Genomic DNA, 18,760 nt, shown 5'->3' on the forward strand with positions numbered 1-18,760 from the left:
GTAAAAACAGAACGTTTGCACCTGTACGTGTGCATATTAATCCATACTGGTTCCCTGAACTACTTGTTTCAATAGTCTAATATTTGGTATCTGGGTATGCGCGCGTTATGCAACCATCTGTTGCCGATTGTAAACACGTTCGAGCATTTGCAAGTGAAAACGCAACTCGGTGAACAAATTCTGCAAGAATTAATGTGAAATTTAATCGAATTCCACGTTCAATGTGGGAATCAATACAAATAAATCAATTCGTTAAACAGGCGCAGCTAATTACATCCAATCGACAAACTCTTCTCGACGCGTTTCACGTTGATACTATCAATTAATTTAGAAACAAGCGAAAGATGAAGACACTGTGCAGCTTAGAGCGCATCAATTAACTTTCGATTTCTACTCTTGAATGTTGCAACGAAGCAACGCGTTGAACACAATCGAAAAGTTTCCATTAGAATTATTACAAAGAATAATTTCGTCCAGTTTACATTCTTGCCTGTTATCTGAGAAAGTAATAGACACGATTGTCCTTGAAGTGTTCGCGAAAGATTATTACGCTCCCTGTGCCGCTGTATTAGACCCGCGGGACACGAGAGGAGAATGTCTTTATTCACGCGAAACCAGTCCGGTGTTGCATAATTTTTTTGCAAACGGAAAAAAGGACCGACTTTCTTGGAGAAAGTTCTTTCTTCAATCGATTTCAAAATCTCCGGACCGATCTTTGACACTAAAACCACCAGTCGAAACTACCCATTCCTAATCTCAGATGCTTCGTTGACGCAGATAACAGATGCTTCTCAAAGAAATTGCTGAAGAAACTGGTTCAACAGTACGCAAACTGAATTCTAAATCAATTGAAATCTACAGAATTTCAGAAAGTCCATTTCATTTACTTCTAATATCAAATGGGGAATAGAAAAGTGCAACAATCCATTCTCCGGAGAATCGGTATCATTATGTTCAACTCAAAAATCTTCTCGACATGCATCTTGCTCGAAATTCTCATGTTCCACAAAAGAAAATCTTTATTAGACGCACGGAGAGTCTCCGTAAAAATGGCGTCTCCTGAATTCGGTTGACGCGGCAATGAAAGTGTTAAATGAATACTAAGCGAGTCCTCGTTGATCCTGTTGATCCTGCTCTCGAACCTGGTGTTAAACGAACGATTTTATCAATGGAAAAGGTGCATCGTGTCTTCATTCAGGTGAAGGTCGTTCACCCGAGACAGTACCGATTACCAAATATATACACGGCGCGTCTGGACGAATTCTCTCGCATAACGAGGCGGTACGATAATCGGACACCGGCTCATCTTCCGTTTAATCGTGCTCTTCGCCCCGTTTCCTCTCTCATTCTCGTTTCAACCGGTCATTTGCATATTACAGGGGCGTGACGGAGGGCGAAGCACACTTTCTCCCGCGGATCTGACCGCCGGTGAAAGTATTTCTTACGCGTCCACACGTCCGAATATCTGTCGTTTGATCGGGACCGACACGACTGCACCGATTTTCCCAGCGATCGGTCGAAACGACCTTCCCGAACTTCATTGAAATCCATGCTAGCATGTATTTACATCGATAAACGTTCGAAACTGTGCCAGATTACAAAATGGTGGCTATTCGAATGGAAGGAAGTATCGAGGTTTGATGGATTTTGGACACTTGAACTCTCCACGCTTTCGATTCTACGTTTGTTTCGTTGGCGCTTGAACTTTCTACGCTTTCGATTTTGCGTTTGTATCATCGAGGAACGAGGTTTATTCTTTCCGATAAGAAATAGATGTATAGAATATTTCGCTAAAATATTCGTTCATTTAGACGTTGGAAATTAGAAGTTTGAAAATAGATAATTAAGATACCGTTCGAAATCAAGCTAAACAATTATCAAATAATGCGTGTAGTTATCCAGAGTTAAGGAGCATTGTAATGCGAAACTGCGAACGCGTTTTCTCGTTGAAACTTCATGATCCCGATTCATTCGCTTAGCGGAAAACCGGTTCCGCGATTGGAAAGAATCGAATTCTCTTCGGCAATCTTGGTTTTCCTCGCAGGATCGAAACATTCGGTGCGTTGCTCATTGAAGCTTCAGACCCTTGAACGAAGGGTACCGAACGCAACGCGTGGGCGGAACTTGTTCCACGCAGGGGGACAGCTTCGAAAAAGTTTGCCACAGGAATTGTTCGATAGCAATGCAAGATGGAATTCTCAAGGATACCCGATCCTTTTCAATGAAAAATTCTATCGAGGAATGCGATTTTTCAATGATTTTATACTTCGCGCAACGCTGCGCCTGTGCCGTTTGCCTCTTCGAAAATCGAGACTCGACATCTACGAAGCGAATCTTCGGCTCTTGACTAAACAAAATAGCAGATAAAACAGTTATCTGACTGGACACTTATGTAATGACGATAAAAGTGATAGAAATTTGAGGATACATGTATATACCTCTCGAGCATCTTAAGATCCTTATTTAATAAACTTTTTACGCTCGAGTGGCGTCAAATATGGCTGCCAGATAAACACCGACTGGAAAAAAAATAAATTGCAATTAACTGAGAAGTTCTGTATTATATTAAAGAGTGAATGAAACACACGATAAAATTTGTTCGAGTTACATTTCGTTTCCGAGATAATCGCGTTTGAAGATTTGTCAGCCATGCTATCGAACAGATATCTGTCCACGCATGACTTACCGTTTCTATTTCTTGTAAATGCTAATGCGTGCGTGTCACAGAAACTTTCGAACTCGATTATCTCGGAAACAAAGTCTTCTATAAGAAAATTCGATTCCGCGTCTTTTACTCACTGTTCCACGTGAAACAATTTCCTGTCGATTGTGTTTACTTGTATCTCGATTTTCCCGGAAATGAAATCCCAAACGGTAAAACATTGTATATTTTCATCTGATTCGATCATTCCAGTTGTATCAGTAACAGGGCACCTTGTAGATTCTAATTTGCATACGTACAGGCGCTGCATTGCGTATCGAAGGAACATTTTAATAGAATAAGTGTAGATTGCAGTTAATTTTCTATCGCTTCTTACTGCTCTAGTTACTGTTAATTATAGACATCCTCTAGAGATATCTATACTTACAACAGCAGCAATTTGTATTTTCGTATTTTCTCTTTTTATCTACACCAACGCTCCGCTTCGACTGAAACTTTATTTTAACATAATTAATTTCATTATCGTATCATTCAACACGTGTTCCAGAGAAACAACCTGATTCTAATTCAGTGGATTATATCACCGCGTTATCTCACATATATTCCAGAATAACAAAATTTCATTCATCCCATACCACTAGCATAAAATCATTGAATCTGTAGCCAACACTCGCAGCAAGAATCCGTAAAATAGATAACGAACGAACGAAAGTGAAACGTTGATCGGTCGACTGGCGCTGTTTCGGAATTCAGGGGTTCAATTGTCCTCGACGTGAAATTGCTGTTGAACTTTCCGTCTCGTAAAGACGGGAAGCGCGAGATTCGACGATAACAAAGGGGCCGGTCGCGGGAAAAGAAAGGAACTGGAAGAAAGCGTGCGAGACATCCGATCTCGTCGATCGCGTCAATCGAAGGGGGATCTCGGTTTCCGTCAGGTGAAAACAATGACCTTCGATAGCGGCGACTCCGCGTGAAAGAAAGTCCGCGCGATCTGTTTCCATACGATTTCAATAAATTACACGCTAAGCAGCGCGTTGAATTCGTCGGCGTGGGAGAGGGAGGAGGCGATCCGCACTCCCCAAGAAATCGAAGAAAAGAGATCGAAAGTTTCCCAACGAGCGTGAATTCCAATCGTTCATCGATTTGCCCGCGACTCATTGATCGCTGTGCAGATCTTTTTCTGCGGATCAGAAATGCCTTGGATAATTTACCATAAACTCGTAGAATTCACGTAATTAATGTTCGGTTTCAACCCCCTCGGATCCGACGCGTATGATAATGTACACTGTTTTGCTACATTTATTATCTGGTAAAAGATTCAGACTATCGGATCTCGAATTCGATTTCGTGATCGTGAAAACGATTTCATTCGATGCTCGAATGGAAACGACGAACGTGCAACCGTCTTTTTGTAGACGCGTTTAAAGTGTTTGTACTGTGAGAAAGGTAATGAAATTTACCGTAAACGCAACAACCTACTTTCGAGATTTCAATGGCACAGCGAGACGGGGTTCGAGTGAAAAGCAATTAAAACGTTTACGCGCGTACGGGGAAGCGTATAGATGCGCGGAAACAAGGTCAGCTGCACGAGGCGTATGAAAAACCTGTATCAACTCGGTCTGTCCGCGGGAGAATCCTTGTTAATGGTAATCTAGTAGTAATGGAACATTAAGTGATGAATATTGAAACACAGTTTTCCATTATATTTCACTGCAATTACTTATTCACTTGGAAAACTGAAATAACAGTATCAATTCCGCACCGTCAGAATTCCGCTCGAATATTTCCAGTAACGGACGTGCGTTAAACGGTGACAAAGGACCTAGGAGAAATAGAAATTCCAGGAGCGACGCGATCTATACGAATCGCCGAAGAAATCGAAGGGGCGCGCGCACGGTCAAAGTCCGAAAAAGTTGATCGATGCACGTACGAGCCGAAGTCGCGTCCGTTGAATGCAAATAAAGCCTTTAACATCGGCGCAACGAAAAAACAAATATATCTTACGGCAATGAAACACGACGACCCACTGCCGAAAGGAAACTTTTCGCTTGGTAGAAAGCCGCTCGAGTCCGATTTCGTTCGGATCCCACCGGCATGAAGGATACTTTTGCGGAAACGGCCTGGCGTAAGGTCCCGTGTGCATGGACGTAAAAAATATCGAAAGGCCGCGGCTACCGATGATGTAAGAATTGCATTCGAGCGTGCAACGAATTCGATACCTTTTTTCTCACTTCGCGAAGCTTCGTCGGTGTTTCATTAATACAATGCGAACGTTTGCGATCGTAGATCCCAACTAGCGGCAGGAAGATATATTCGATCTAATCAATAAGATTTTATTGACGATAATTCATAATAATTAGGTTTCATTGAGAAATCGAGGAACTTCTGCAGGTAACGAAATCGCAATGGGACATTTCGAATGGATTGACGCTAGAACTGCAGGTCGAAGTGACACGCTTCCATGTTAATTACAAGAGAATTCTAAATAGAATTCGAGTCTACAGATATTAGAACACATTACACACTCTCTGTCTTCGAAAATTGTATAATTTCCATTCGCGCGAGACTCGAGCGAAGAATAAAATTCACGCTACTTTCGTAATTGCCGAAGATTAAGGTTCCCCGTGGCAATAAAAGAAACGCGCAGAATGCGCACGCTAAATCCCCGTGCAACCGTGATAATTCACCGTTTCACTTTCCTCGATCGCGAGTCTGTATCGCGCTGTATCGATTGCGTTTCACGGCGCGCCGCAGCTTCGCGACTGCTTTGCATGCATTCGGATTTCTCCTCCGACATAATTCCACCTGCTTCCGATACCACGTAGTTCCCCGGCTAATAGAAAAATTAATCACAGTTTATCATGATACACGGCACCGAGAAGAATTTCACTCGGTTCCTCATCTCCACCGCGGAACTTCCCGTAAATTCTCCCCCGGAAATCCAACGGCTTCGCCGGCTTTCGACGATCCGGGGGACCGAATCGAGCCTGAAACACTCGAAAAGAAAATAAGGAAGCGATGGAGCAAATTGGGCAATCGCGGCGCGAAGAACGGACCGAAAGAAAACAATTTAGCCGTTAAACCGGAGTCTGTTAAACGCTTGTCAAAACCGTTGCCGAGAAACCGCGAAGCGTGGCAGGTTTTCACCCTGCTCTTTTCATCCTGATGCTCGATATTCGTAGCAGGGGTTGTTAAATCGTTTCTGAACATCCGAGGATATCAATAATTGCGAAACAACGCTGAAACTAGTCGTTTGGACTGGCACGGTAGTTCTAGAGTTAAACATTGTATGTATATATACAATTTGAAATAGTAGAATATTCTAAATACAATAAATAATACATTCAGTATCTAGTTATTAGCAAGAAGAACGAAGAAGTCCCCCATAAACCTGATACGTTGGAATTAAAAACCGAATTCCCGATCGCTCCAGCTACCCCTGATCTACAGCAACAGATCCACGGCAAATTCCAGGCGACCAGTCGAAACGTTTCACCGGCGAATCGTGTCAATGGTAAAGTGTCCGTCGAATGATCCCGTACAAGCGCAATTACCATTTTCACGCGTGACGCGTATCAACAATGCCCGCGGAACACGTTGCGCCTATTGTCCGAGCGTTTTCGGGGGACCGCAGCATGTTTCGCGTTACGTGTCCGACCGGCGCGTCTCCCACCATCCCCTTTTACCCAGACATTACCTGGTGGAGGTAACTTTCAGCGAGACACGCTATATAAGAGAATGAAGGAGCCGGCCGGCCAAGATAAAGCTCGCGCGTTGTCAATCGGTTCGCCGTGCTGTCGCTCCTCTGTTTTTCTTCGTTCGCAGGTAAGTGGGGTGGGTGGTTCACGCGTTTCACGACGGAAACAGAAAGAGAGAGAAAGAAAGTCTAGGGATGAAGGGTTGTTCGAGGAAGCCGGGATCAGTGATGACGAACAGTGCAAGTGCTACCGGAGGCTTGGCTCTCGTTGTTCCATCGATTTTTATTACCTTCTCATCGTGCGAGGAGATTTGTGGCCCGGCTGTGGACGATTCCAGTTTCGAAGGGGAGTCGTCGCGGATAGATCGGCGAGAAACATTCGCGAGATTAACGTCGTTACGCATGGTGGAGCAGGGATCGCGGCACGTGCCTTAGAAGCGGGAACACGTACACGCTTAGCAACCGGTTGTGCGAGGGCGAACAGGAACTGCGCCGAGGAATTTATTAATTTTTCGTTGAGCCCGTATGTCGACGGCAGTGGCTCTTACGATCGCTTGGATAACGCCGAGAGAAATAACTCATTGAGAAATCGTGTGACTGTTTCTGGGATTAACTTGGAGTTCGATGGTTCGCTTCGAGTCGAGTAGTCAAATAGATTATTATAGTTTGTCATTGCGAGGTCGCCTCTTGAAAGTAGAGGAACAGAGTGCGCGGGTAATTAATCTTCTTGAGATAGCAGTAAACATGTTTATTCGAGTAAAAGACTAAACGGAGAGCAAGGGATCGTTAGAGAGAAACAATCGAATAGAAATTGTCCTTTTAGATTACGTTTAGAACAAGGAAGATGAAAAGTCTGAGCCACTTTTGTATCATCCAGTAAAAAACAAGGGCAGAACGATACAGACGCAATTCACCCGAGAGATTACGCAATTCGAACTTTTGATTTCGAAGGATGAGATACTTCGGATATTCGGGGCGCTTCAGATTCTGGGTCAGTTCATTAATCAGAGCGTGACACGGGCGAGAGTAAAAGTTTGACACGGTGAACACCTACCGGCCCACGAATCGAAAAACGTCGCCTCGGGTACTACGAAGCTTGCTCCAGATTTCCTTAAGAGCAACGGGGACCCGGCCGACCAGTTACGTGTGCCCTCCACTGATTATATTATACAGCCGCGTTCCCCGCGTTTGTAGTTACCTGGCAACTATCTCTTTTTTCATTATGCAATTGCTTTCTTTGCACGCCGCCTCGAGAAACCCTCCGGATCAGCTTCCAGCGACGCCATTTGCAATTTTGCCGTGAGAGACACGCCTCGCGGTGAAACGACGAAAGCTTCTCGCAGAAATCTAGTTTTTCCATCGCTCGATCATCCCCTAATACTCTATCTTTCGCTCGCCATTTTTGGTATTCACAGTTAACAAATTTACCTTCTGTCTCTTCATCGTACATACCTTGAACATTCTTTTGGGATCGCGTAACGAAAGTCTACACTAGTACACCTTTGCAAGTTTGAATTCTAAGTAACTAAAGAATCAAACGCTTTTTAGCAATTAATACAATCAACTCTGAGTAGACTAAAAAGAAGAAGGATTAATAAAGAACACAATCCAGACATTTTCCACGATCCATTGACAAAATCTAGTTCAGAGATCTATCCCTCCGCAACTTCGTTACGTTTTCAAGAAAATATTAACTTAATCGAAGAAACCTAGGTTCACGAATAGTTTCATCCTTGTCGCGTGCATTTACAAAGTACTAGGATCAACTTTCTCGATCGTCTGAATCATTGGCGCGCGAGAAGATCTCGAAAATGGTCCGCCGATCGAGTTTCCGAGGCATCCTCGAACCCTCTTGGTCGCCGGTCCTTTCTACGCACCACGGACCTTGGATATTGTCCGCGATCTGCATGCGCTTGCACCATAATTCGACTCGCAGCGCTCGATACAGATACAGTTTCCCCCGTTTTTTTTCCTCGCGTCAGTGCCATTTTTGCACGCAGGCCCTCTCACTTTCACCTGGGCTACCGATCGAGCGCCGTGCGCCGCGTCCACCTCGTAACGATCGGCCGGCTCGCCGGTTTAGCCTAACAAGTAAAGTTGACCGGCTCATTAAAAACGCAACCGCATTTTCCCGTGCGCCGATGGTGCCGATAATTAACCACTTTGTCCTTTAAACGAACCGGTCGGCGGATTTTACGCTGGACCAGTTCAACAGAATTCATAAAACTATTCGAACGCTTCCTCGTTTTCCTTTGACCCCTTCGAAGGCTGAATACGTTTAATATCAACGGGGTGCCGGCGCTTGGTTATTTAAGACCCATTCTGGAGATCTAATAATACGCGGGGTGAATTGAGACGTATTTTTTGATTGTTCGTTAATTCAACTTTCCACAGCTTCCAATTTACCTCTCCGTACATCGCACAAACGCCACATTAATAAGCAAACGAAACCTCTCAACCATCTCAATAATATTTACGAACACCGTGACCGCATGAAATCCGCAATTTACTCATCGCTAATGCAATACATCGCCGGGAAACATTGTCATAATCGCGAACAAGCGGCTTGGTAGGTTCTTAATCGAACGAATCGCGTCTGAAATGGCACGGTGCGCCGTGATCCCGGTGACTCGATTGCGTAAAGTGTCTTATGACGCATGGGATTAGCAGATTGTACCTTCGACCTTTGTCACCCGTCCAGGAAACCTGTAAGTGGTCCCGAAGTGCCGGTTTTCGATCGTTCGAAAAACAAAATGTCGCCGGTTCGCGTCGCGTTCGCTCGAGGGGTAAAAAGTCGCGCGAGAAAAGCGGCCTCCTCGCGCATCCGCGTGAACGTTCTCGCTTTTACCTCGATCGCCTTTATTTTTCGCCGGCCTCGCGCGTTTGTCACGCTCAAACAAGGAATTTTCTTTTTATCGGTCAGGGGAGATCTAAACGGTGTCCACTCTCGCGGGCCCGCGCGCCTTTCGAATTCATCGAAAGCGCCGGATCTCACCGCGATACATCATCGCGCCGTTACGAATGAGATGTCTTCAGCGGATCGTGAAACCGCCGGCCGTGTTTTACGCGCTTAGAAAGCGAGGTGCTTTCCACGGCAATCGTCGCGATGGAAGAAGTGCGTCTCCTGTCTTCCTCTCGCGGCAAACAATGACCGACCGACTGTCAGCTGCGTAAAGTTTGGAACTGTCGGGAGGAATGATGGTTTGCGAGCAAATACGATTTGGAAAGTGTGCACGTATAGTAAAGGTATAGGGGATGTAAAGTGTGAAGGAAACGCTTTAAGGGTTCTCGTCCTCAAAGGGTTAAAGCTATGGGAGACTGGAAGTGTAGAAGAACCGATTCAACCCTCTTAGATTCGGTGTTTATGGTCATTTAGTGCTTGAAGCTGATCCTTTGCGATCGTGAGACATTTGAAGGAGTTATTTTTGAAAGATTTAAATATTAGAACAAGTAATCAATGATTTTTTGTTATTTAAATGAGCCTAATATGGCGACGTTCCATATATTACTTAAGCTTCCATGTCCTTGACATATTTATTTCTGCGCTAATTGTTTCCTCATTATATATGTTACATAACGAGCTAGTTGGAAAGCCAATATCGTAATTAATTCGCGATACAGTGTTGGTTTCTTCGTAGATTTCAGGCTTGTTTTATTTACTTCCCCTCTTTATAGACTCCCCTTTATAGTTTCCTTATACTCTCCAAGATAAATTGTAAAAGAGAACGTTTACAACCGGCCAGCGAATCACTACTGAAAATAAAGGAACTCTATCAATACCGTTTACGATATGTTTGCCTAGTTTTTCACATAATCACGGCGGTTTTTAATCAACGCGGAGTCGCGATTGGTTTCCAAAAGGATACAACTTTCCATACGACTCGGTGTTTGCTTTACTTTATCGCGGAGCGAGTTATACAACGCGCTGAGACACCCGATATCTAGTTCCCTCGGGTAAAAATGAGATTTTCACTTATTTCGATCACCGCATAAATTAGCGGCTTACTTGCATTTCCTCGTCCATCGAGTCGTCCGCCATATTGTATTACTTCGAGCCAACATTAGAACCAGTGACCAGTTAAAAGCATTCGTTTTCTGTTCGAAAAGTTGCAAGAATCTTTTTCATTGTATCAACAAACGATTTGTAACCACTCAACCGTAACAATCTATCAAGCAAAACGTCTGTACAACTGTAGCAACTATAGAATAAAAAGTGTTGATTCAATGTTTGCGACAAGCATATCAAACAACGATCGAAAAAAACGCAACGATCCAGCGCGGAGAAAGATCGTACGCGCGTTCGCTCGATTTCGAACACGATTACGCCATTTCACCGGCATTTCTCCGTGGTCCTCTTTCTCTCGAATATTCTGGGTCATCGACATTAAACGCACGCGTGTTCTCGACACACTTGCGAGAGAACACCTGCAACTGCTCTCGCTAACAGCCGTGAAGCATCACTTTTCCGAGACGTGACTGGACGTCTTCTCTTTCCAGCCGCTCGTCTCTATTTTTCTATTCGCCGCCAGTGAAACCTCGGCGGCGCTTTTAACCGTCCAGCCACCTAGATCGAGCTCGTTAATCTTCTAAACGGATCGAGGGTAATTCGCGATCGTTAGATCGAAATTCGCCGCGGGATTACGTTATGCTTCGGTATTATCCAATTAGCTCGGAGGGATAACGCAACGCGGATAAATGAAGGCATTTAAGATCCGATTCAGCACTTGAAAGCTTTGTGTCTTGAATTAACCCCTTGCCCTGTAATATCTTGTCAGACTCGCGGCGAAGATTTCAAACAGAATTCAACGAGCACAAATATTACTCGATGCTTGTAAAACATGGGCATAGAATGTATCTAGAATTTCTCTCTTTCTTCGATAAATCACCGATGAAAATTAGGCGAGAAAAAATGGAAACCGATCTGCCCGTCGATCCATCGGGTGATCTCCAGTACCTGATTAATAGCACGAGTATGTAATGATTCCAAAAAGAACATATACGCGTACAGACACAATATCTTAAATTAACACTCCCATTCATTCTCCAAATAGAACATCGGACAGCTCGTAATTCTCCCGTGTCCGAATAGCACGGCTCTTTAATTTCAGCAAATACTCATAATGTAAGTCTCCATCAACTCACGCTCGTTACACGACCAATAAATAATCTGTCTTCGAGCGACCGTTACAATCATCGCGCGATAAAGTCCGGACGATCATCAACGTCAAAGTGAAAGATGAGACAGCCGGCGGGACGCGTCAGGCGCTGCGGCCTCTCGAGTAAGAAATAATCGTGTACCGATGCGTTTACAGCGCAATAAATCGGATTAATCGATTTTAACAAGATTCCGTGATCAGCCTCGCTCGCCGCAGTATAATCATCGTCCAACGAGTGTTCCGTGTAATTACTTTCCACGCGATGCGTGCGCTTCGTGGAAGATGTCAATGGCCAAGGTCGCTTTCTCTCGCGCGCGTCCATCAGAAATGATGGTGTTCCGATCCGTCTAACACGCTCGCGAAAGCGCGTCGAGGGCGTGATTATCGATCGGCGAAGAACCGATGAAAGGTCAATTGCTAGAATCATTTTTACCTTTCTTCTAAATGACTTTCCTCTTTTCTTCAGGATGTTGTGGCTGAGTCTAGCGGCGTTCGCTGTCACCGTGACAGCGCAGGGCTCTTACGACTTGGACGGCAGAGTCCCGTACCCGGGCAAATCCTCTAGTTTAGGACCTCTGTACTCGCCTGGTCAAGGATTCCGCGATAACAGCTACGAGGACAACATCGTGACGCCCACGCCGACGCCGGCCTACAGGCCCAACAGCCAACCACCTGTAAGCAACGAGGGTTTTGTACTTTATATTTTACGTATTTCATTTTATTCGTTTGAAGCTTTCAGTGTCACGCCTGAAAACTTTAAACTCTCGTATTTCATTCGACGAGAAAGGAGCAAAGTACAGGAAGGGTGTTCACCTTTTTTATAGAAGGTTCCATGAGATCGAACACGGATGTTGTGTCCTTTGCCATGAAAGCGGTTTTTTAATTCCTGTTCCATCGTTCAGCCCGTGAAATCGTGAATTTACATAAAGATTCGCTGGAACTGCAATAAATTCCTGTTACCTTTCGCCTCGAACATTCTCGCTTTCCGATCTGCTCCAATTTCGAATATTATTAGCCCCGATAAAAGAAGTTGGATCATATAATATTACGTTACGCGTTACATAAGGACTTACGTAAAAATAACCGGTTACCACGAAGTACCTGGGGTTCTGTTCCCTTACGTGCAGCTGCGTAACAAGTGCGTGAACTTTCGTGAGTGATCTCACGTACAGGGAAACAAACTTTTTCTCGGGAAACATTGGACGATTTTGCTCGATACTGTTTCTTGAACCATGAAAACGATATCGTTTGTCAACCACGTATCTCTATCTTCTATTTTCCAGTTGTACCGCAAGCCATCGCTGGAGCAAGGAGCCGTTAGGGTGAACGGACCACCAAGGGGTGTCCTTCGCGGTGGACAGCCGCCGAATCCTCAGGTGATAATCATTTCATCAGTTTCATGATATTAACTCGTTACGGATGAATGTCGACATTTCGAGAAAACCAAGTGTTCGTATCTGGAATACTAAATCGTAAACAAATGATTTAATTACTCGAACAGCGAGAGACAAGAATTCTCTACGTAGATTAAGACACTACATTAAGATACTAGATATTAATTAGAAAATAACAATCACAGTATTAATACACGAAATATTATATCATTAAAATACTCAGTTCTACAGGAAAGTTTCAGCAAACAATGTCCGATGCGAATTTGTTGATACGTTAACGAGAGATATCAAATAGCGTCTTCCACTGACGGAAGACATCAAGTAACATCCTCGACAAGCATCGCCGACTAAAGATTAATCAGAAATACACACAATAATTAACGAGATTCTTTAAAGATGATTATCTCGCCACTAAATTTTAATAAAAACGTTTCGTCTCTCCTACTTAACGGCCGCGTATTGCCGACAACGCGTTAATTACAGAAAATTGATATTAGACTGAACAATCGTGAGATTCCTTTCCCAGAATCTCGTTCGTTATTACGTAACCCGCGAGCGGCCGAAGAAACATCCATTGTTTGTTGGTTCCACACGATGCACGTGTTACGTAACGAGCCAGACATTACGATTGCTCGAAAGAAATGATTTCGTGAACAAGGAAAGTTGTTTCGCTCCTTTTGTCGCGTCGATCAGGAATGATTATGTGTTTCCCAGTTCCATCCGGGAACGATCATCGATATTGAGTAACCGTTCGCGGTTGAACCAATTTCCATGTAGCTGGTTAACCCTTCTCGGAACAGAATCGAGAAACGGTTTACGCGACAGCTTTCTCTTCTCCTGTCCGCAATCGTTCACTGTGTATTTTGCGGTTGAAGGCCGAGGCTGAAGAACTGGAGGAAAAGGAGGAGCCCGATCGTCTGACCCTCCTGCTGCCGCAGAGCAAATTCGATTGCGTGAACAAACAGACCGGATATTACGCCGACGAGGACCTCAACTGCGAAGTGTTCCATTATTGCCAGGACAACGCGAAGCACTCCTGGATCTGTCCAGAGGGATTCACGTTCCATCAGGTAAATGATCGATCGAAGGTCGTTCTAACAAATATCGTAGCTAAAGAAACCAGAGATAATATAATTGAATAAACTAATCAGAATTTTATATTGATTGGTAAGATAATAAGTACAGAAGTTCGATGCATCTCGCTAAGATCTAAAAATATTTCATAAAACAGAGTTCATTCCTTCAGCCTCTAAACGAACACTAAAACGATAATTGCACCGCAACGACCAATTGTACGCGTTTATCTATCATTAATACGAGTTACGGAATGCCTATTCCTTTTTTCCTTGAACCACCCCGGTCAGGTGAAAGCGTCCGTGAAAATAAAAGTTTGCTGGCGCAATTAGCCAACCACGAATCCCATTGATAAGTAAATTTCACCTATCCCGTGCGCCTCCGATGTACGTTTTCACCCGGTCGTTTCCGGTTTCGTGTACCCGGCTAGCGGACAGCTGAGGCCGATCATAAATCGCGCGATCGGTTTCCTGATACCGGGCTATCGTTACGCGTTTCCGGGGTAATCAGTCCACGCCCGTTTTCTCGCTGGAGAAAAATGAAAATAAAGGAACCGTGGAACCCCTTTCTCCCAGAGAATAGAGGCCTTCGACCTCCAGCGACTTGCCATTCGACAAAGATGGATATCTGGAAAATTTGCCAACATAATAATGTTTCCATTTAGAAGGAAAATCGAACGAAGTTATCTTACTTTCGACTTATTCAAATTATCAAGGGAAGAAAGAAATTTCTGTTTGCCTCCTAATTCCCTAAATTACCAATGAGAACTCTCTTGTTCTTTTTATAAAGATTTGAAAATTTCTTGATTGTAGATTCATTTTTGAAATGAATTTATGTATACCGAAGGAATGATATTTAAGCTATCGTTGTTATTGTTCGAACTTTTTCTTCGCAGGTCCACCTGATCTGTATGCCGCCAAGCGGTGACATCAACTGCAAGAAGAGCTCGCAGTATCACTTCGTCAACGAGTACCTCTACAAACCGCTGAACTTGGCGGAAGCCGAGACGAAACCGAACGTGACCCTGAGATACAGCGAAAGGTATTTCCCCGCTGACATTCATTCCGACGAGCGCGAGGCTGGCGACTATCAGATCACACCGTCTGCGCCTGTCCGTCGTCCTACGCAACCGGTAAACTGATACATTTCTATTTTAATACATGTTTATATATCACTTACATGCTAAATAATCAATCTTACAAATGCACTCGTGATCCATCAAGCAAGAATACAATTTCCCATAAATCCAATGCAATCACTCCAATAAATTCTTTCACGCCTCATCAATCACTATCACAGTTTCCTTAGCGTTTCTGATTGTCTCTGCAAAATACATCACTACAACATCCTTCAACTGGAACATACATACACATTATACATCAGACTCACAGAAAATCTGTTGCAGAAAATCTATGAACGTGCAAAGCACTGTGTCCATATAAGGATCAAATCCATAAATTGATACCTATAAATGAAACCTATCAATTAATTCTCATTCAATCGATATTCATCGACATTACCATATGATGCTCATATTATTCTGAGTGCTTTTGCAAGTAGTAGATAGCTTGTAACAGCCTTAACAATAAATAGAATCATTTCTACACAGATTTATGCGAGCACACAGCCAGCAGCACTGAACAGCATTCCACCATCAGCCCGTCCACAGCCCACAGGTCTCCCACAGTTCCGTTTACCGTTGAACCAAGTGTTCCGCAGCCCAGAAGAGGTGAACATCCCTCTTCAGCACAGACGCCCGCAGCCACAGGGGCAGCCAGTGAGGAGATTCCCCCAGGTCCGACCTGACGACGAAGAATACGAGTAAAAGCCGACCTCGTGCAGGATAAATTTTTCAAAAATAATTGTCATTCATCGTCCATACTCACCGTCGCATTTAAGTCGTTAATTATACTTTGCTGGAGCCTCGTCGTAATTTCCGCGTTGGAATCGAAAGGAAAAATAAATGTAAAAGCAAACGCTGTATTTATTCGGGCGGATCGTAGCTGACGTAGGTGTCACGTAAATTAATCGTAGAATATAAATTATTCCATATTCTCATTCATCGTCTAGTAAAGCGCCACGTTCTCTCCCAGATTGTGATCGAAGCTTCGAATTAACATTGATGCGTTAAGTTATGTTCACCAGCTTGTTGCATCTATTTAGAGGGATGGTCCGATGATTATCGTATACCTGCGCAAAATGATCAGTGATAATTTTAATGGTGTAATTAAGCGATGTAACTATGTAATCGACATTAGCATAACAGTGATGACCAATAAATTGTTATTGCGTTATTTTTAACGGCGCTTACTGTTTCATGAATACTTCCGTGTGCCGATTACTGATCACGCAAATGATCAGGAAAGTAATTAGAATTTTGAACGTGAAAGCTTGAACATTTTGTTGGTTAATTCAAATTCAATGGGAAATTCAAACAGATGGCGCGCGTATACGGAGAAACGGTCAAAATATCGTTTGATAGTTGACACGCGAATATTGCAAACACGAAAATCGTATTGATCAAATACACGTGAAAAACGGAATTAATTGTTTACCTTTATCGGGAGCCAATGTTAAATTTAGATACGTGTACGTATGTATATATTAATAAAGAAAGCAATTGATATTGTGTTTTGTATCGCGCAGTTAGTGCAGCTGCAGGAACGTCGCAATGGGACTCGTGTTGTATTCTTTTCTTTCCTTCGAGCATATTTAACCTGAAAAAGATTTGAAGCAAAGAAAACAATTGACGATAGTATTAAAGAGATCACGATTCCTCTGGCGTTCGTTGTTTATTGAATTTAACAGACGCAGATCTGGGATTACCGTGGTATGTTCGCATGCACGTTTAGCGTGTAAGGTCGCGCCATATTGTTTGCATCACTGCTGCCTCCTGAACTAAAAACTTCTGGGGTTAGAACGTGAGTGTCGTCGGTTCGTTTGAGACTCTCGATACTTGTGTGAATTTATCGAAATTTCGATCCCGTCTGCATGGTTTCGCTGTTCGTTTTCTGGGAACATCGATTACCAGATAACACGGTTTCTTTGTAACAGTCGTCGTTACTTCTTCGTGTACTCTTGGTAAACGACATTTGATCACGGAAAGAATTTTTGGAATATGGCTGCTGCTGCTGCTGCTGCTCTGCTGGACGAGCTTATGGGAAGAAATCGGAACGTTCTTCCCAATGAAAAACCCAAAGAACTCAATTGGGAAGATCCGGAGGTAGGTTTTTGTTGGGAACGATATTTCGGTTATGCGATCGTTAATGTATTCGCGGCATCGACAGTAGCCCGATCATGGTCGTACCTTTCGTCATTTTAAAATTTTACTATTTTTCCATTTCAGTTTTGTAAGTTGTATTTAGTGAAATTCTGCCCTCATGACTTGTTCGTTAACACGAGGGCTGACTTGGGCGCGTGTTCCCGTGTTCATGACGACGAGGCCAGGGAATTGTTTGAGAAAGCACCGTACTCTTATAGAAAACAACAGTACGAAGATGAATTCATTAGATTTTGTCAGAGTATGTTGAACGAAGTGGAGAGGAAGATTATAAAGGGAAAGCAACGTTTAGCTCTTATTGGGAGAACAGAGGCGGTAAGAATAATTTTCAGAGAATCCTTCCTAATTTCATAGCAATGTTTCAACTGTGTGTACCTGCTATTCGAGATTGACATTGTTCTCTTGAATGTTCTGTAGCTGAAATAGTACTGACAGATTTCGTGTTTGTTTAGCCTACTTTAACACCGGCACAGACACAAAGGAACGAAGAACAAATTGCTCTGTTAACTGAGAAAATTAACAAATTAGTTGAAGAGGCGGAACAAAGTGGTATACAAGGCAATGTGGAACAGGCACAAGGCCTAATGAGATTATGCGATCAGTTAAAGGAAGAGCGAGAAACACTCAGAAAGTCTAATGACAACAGTCATTACAATCAAGTAAGTATTACATAATTTGTCAGAAAGTAAATCATTATGAGAACATATAAGAATAGAAACAATTCATTTCAGACTGCTGAATTGGCTGCTGCACAAGAGAAACAAATGGAGGTGTGTGATGTATGTGGTGCATTTCTTATTGTTGGTGATGCTCAGCAACGAATTGATGATCATTTAATGGGTAAACAACACGTTGGATATGCCAGGTTAAAAAGTGCCCTTCAAGAAATTATGGTAATTTGATGTGTAAAATAGGAAGAATATATTTATTTAATTGAATTATATAAGATGTTAATACCGTGAACGTAATTTTGCAGAGTAAACGTGAAAAAGCGCGAGACGAAAAAGAACAAAGAAGAGAAGAAGATAGGAAACAAAGGGCGCGTGCTAATGAAGATCTCGATAGACGAAGAAGAGACGGAGACAGAGATAGAGATAGAGAGAGAGAAAGGGATAAACGGCGTAGACGCGATGACGATAAAGGCAGACATGATTCGGGCAGTCACAGGTAACTATTTAAATATTTAATATGTATGGTACATACAGTGATTATATTTTGATTGTTGTCTATAGAAATTCTGGACATAGAAGTAGAAGCAGATCAAGAGATAAACACGATAGACATCGAGATGATGACAATCATCGACGTCATCGGGATAAAGGTAAATATCGAATGTCATTATTATTAAATCCATATTATTTAAATGTATGTTTACACTTTCAGGAAGCCGTGATCATCGAAGTTCGAGTCATCATACTCGTCGTCGCCATCGTTCTAGAAGTCGAAGTCACAAGTAACTACTCTTGATTGGTTAGTGAGTGAGAAGTAAGCCAGGTA

General features: G+C 43.1%; 2 protein-coding genes and 2 long non-coding RNA genes across 8 annotated transcripts; 2 read left to right on the top strand and 2 right to left on the bottom strand.

Annotated features, from left to right (window-relative positions):
* The first annotated feature begins 6,436 nt into the window (after window positions 1–6,436).
* Window positions 6,437–15,910, top strand: LOC116429053 (uncharacterized). 3 transcript variants are annotated; one of them, XM_031981444.2, is made up of 6 exons: window positions 6,437–6,487; window positions 11,982–12,189; window positions 12,799–12,891; window positions 13,785–13,979; window positions 14,879–15,115; window positions 15,593–15,910. In XM_031981444.2, the coding sequence occupies exons 2-6, from the start codon at window positions 11,983–11,985 to the stop codon at window positions 15,806–15,808; spliced, it is 948 nt and encodes a 315-aa protein (XP_031837304.1). In that variant the 5' UTR covers window positions 6,437–6,487; window position 11,982; the 3' UTR covers window positions 15,809–15,910. The 3 variants fall into 3 exon arrangements, with proteins under 3 accessions (XP_031837304.1, XP_031837305.1, XP_031837306.1); XM_031981445.2 differs by lacking the exon at window positions 6,437–6,487 and adding an exon at window positions 11,560–11,638; XM_031981446.2 differs by lacking the exon at window positions 6,437–6,487 and adding an exon at window positions 11,857–11,924.
* Window positions 12,048–14,882, bottom strand: LOC116429056 (uncharacterized). Of its 2 annotated transcripts, none has more exons than XR_004235424.2 (4): window positions 13,139–14,882; window positions 12,589–12,980; window positions 12,329–12,455; window positions 12,048–12,187 (listed from the first exon to the last, which is right to left on the bottom strand). It is a non-coding gene; the product is annotated as an uncharacterized LOC116429056 (long non-coding RNA). The 2 variants fall into 2 exon arrangements; XR_004235423.2 differs by having other exon boundaries at window positions 13,129–14,882.
* LOC116429057 (uncharacterized) lies at window positions 15,654–16,863 on the bottom strand. Its single transcript, XR_004235425.2, has 4 exons — window positions 16,810–16,863; window positions 16,539–16,700; window positions 15,870–16,173; window positions 15,654–15,785 (listed from the first exon to the last, which is right to left on the bottom strand). It is a non-coding gene; the product is annotated as an uncharacterized LOC116429057 (long non-coding RNA).
* On the top strand, window positions 16,622–18,757 carry LOC116429052 (luc7-like protein 3). 2 transcript variants are annotated; one of them, XM_076373825.1, is made up of 8 exons: window positions 16,622–16,904; window positions 17,038–17,206; window positions 17,330–17,578; window positions 17,716–17,922; window positions 17,995–18,156; window positions 18,240–18,430; window positions 18,496–18,584; window positions 18,647–18,757. In XM_076373825.1, exons 2-8 carry the CDS (start codon window positions 17,102–17,104, stop codon window positions 18,718–18,720), a joined length of 1,077 nt encoding a protein of 358 aa, XP_076229940.1. In that variant the 5' UTR covers window positions 16,622–16,904; window positions 17,038–17,101; the 3' UTR covers window positions 18,721–18,757. The 2 variants fall into 2 exon arrangements, with proteins under 2 accessions (XP_076229940.1, XP_031837300.1); XM_031981440.2 differs by having other exon boundaries at window positions 16,622–17,206.
* Window positions 18,758–18,760: the final 3 nt, after the last annotated feature.

The sequence above is a fragment of the Nomia melanderi genome, chromosome 14 (genome assembly GCF_051020985.1).
Source record: "Nomia melanderi isolate GNS246 chromosome 14, iyNomMela1, whole genome shotgun sequence".
Lineage (NCBI taxonomy): Eukaryota > Metazoa > Arthropoda > Insecta > Hymenoptera > Halictidae > Nomia > Nomia melanderi.

Bases quoted from the DNA above. Each gene is read 5' to 3' on its own strand.
- LOC116429053 (XM_031981444.2), top strand. From the start codon at position 11,983: ATGTTGTGGCTGAGTCTAGCGGCGTTCGCTGTCACCGTGACAGCGCAG. The intron at 13,980-14,878 runs GTAAATGATCGA...TTTTCTTCGCAG, and splicing joins AGGGATTCACGTTCCATCAG to GTCCACCTGATCTGTATGCC. The intron at 15,116-15,592 runs GTAAACTGATAC...ATTTCTACACAG, and splicing joins TCCGTCGTCCTACGCAACCG to ATTTATGCGAGCACACAGCC.
- LOC116429052 (XM_031981440.2), top strand. From the start codon at position 17,102: ATGGCTGCTGCTGCTGCTGCTGCTCTGCTGGACGAGCTTATGGGAAGA. The intron at 17,579-17,715 runs GTAAGAATAATT...GTGTTTGTTTAG, and splicing joins TTATTGGGAGAACAGAGGCG to CCTACTTTAACACCGGCACA. The intron at 18,431-18,495 runs GTAACTATTTAA...TGTTGTCTATAG, and splicing joins CATGATTCGGGCAGTCACAG to AAATTCTGGACATAGAAGTA.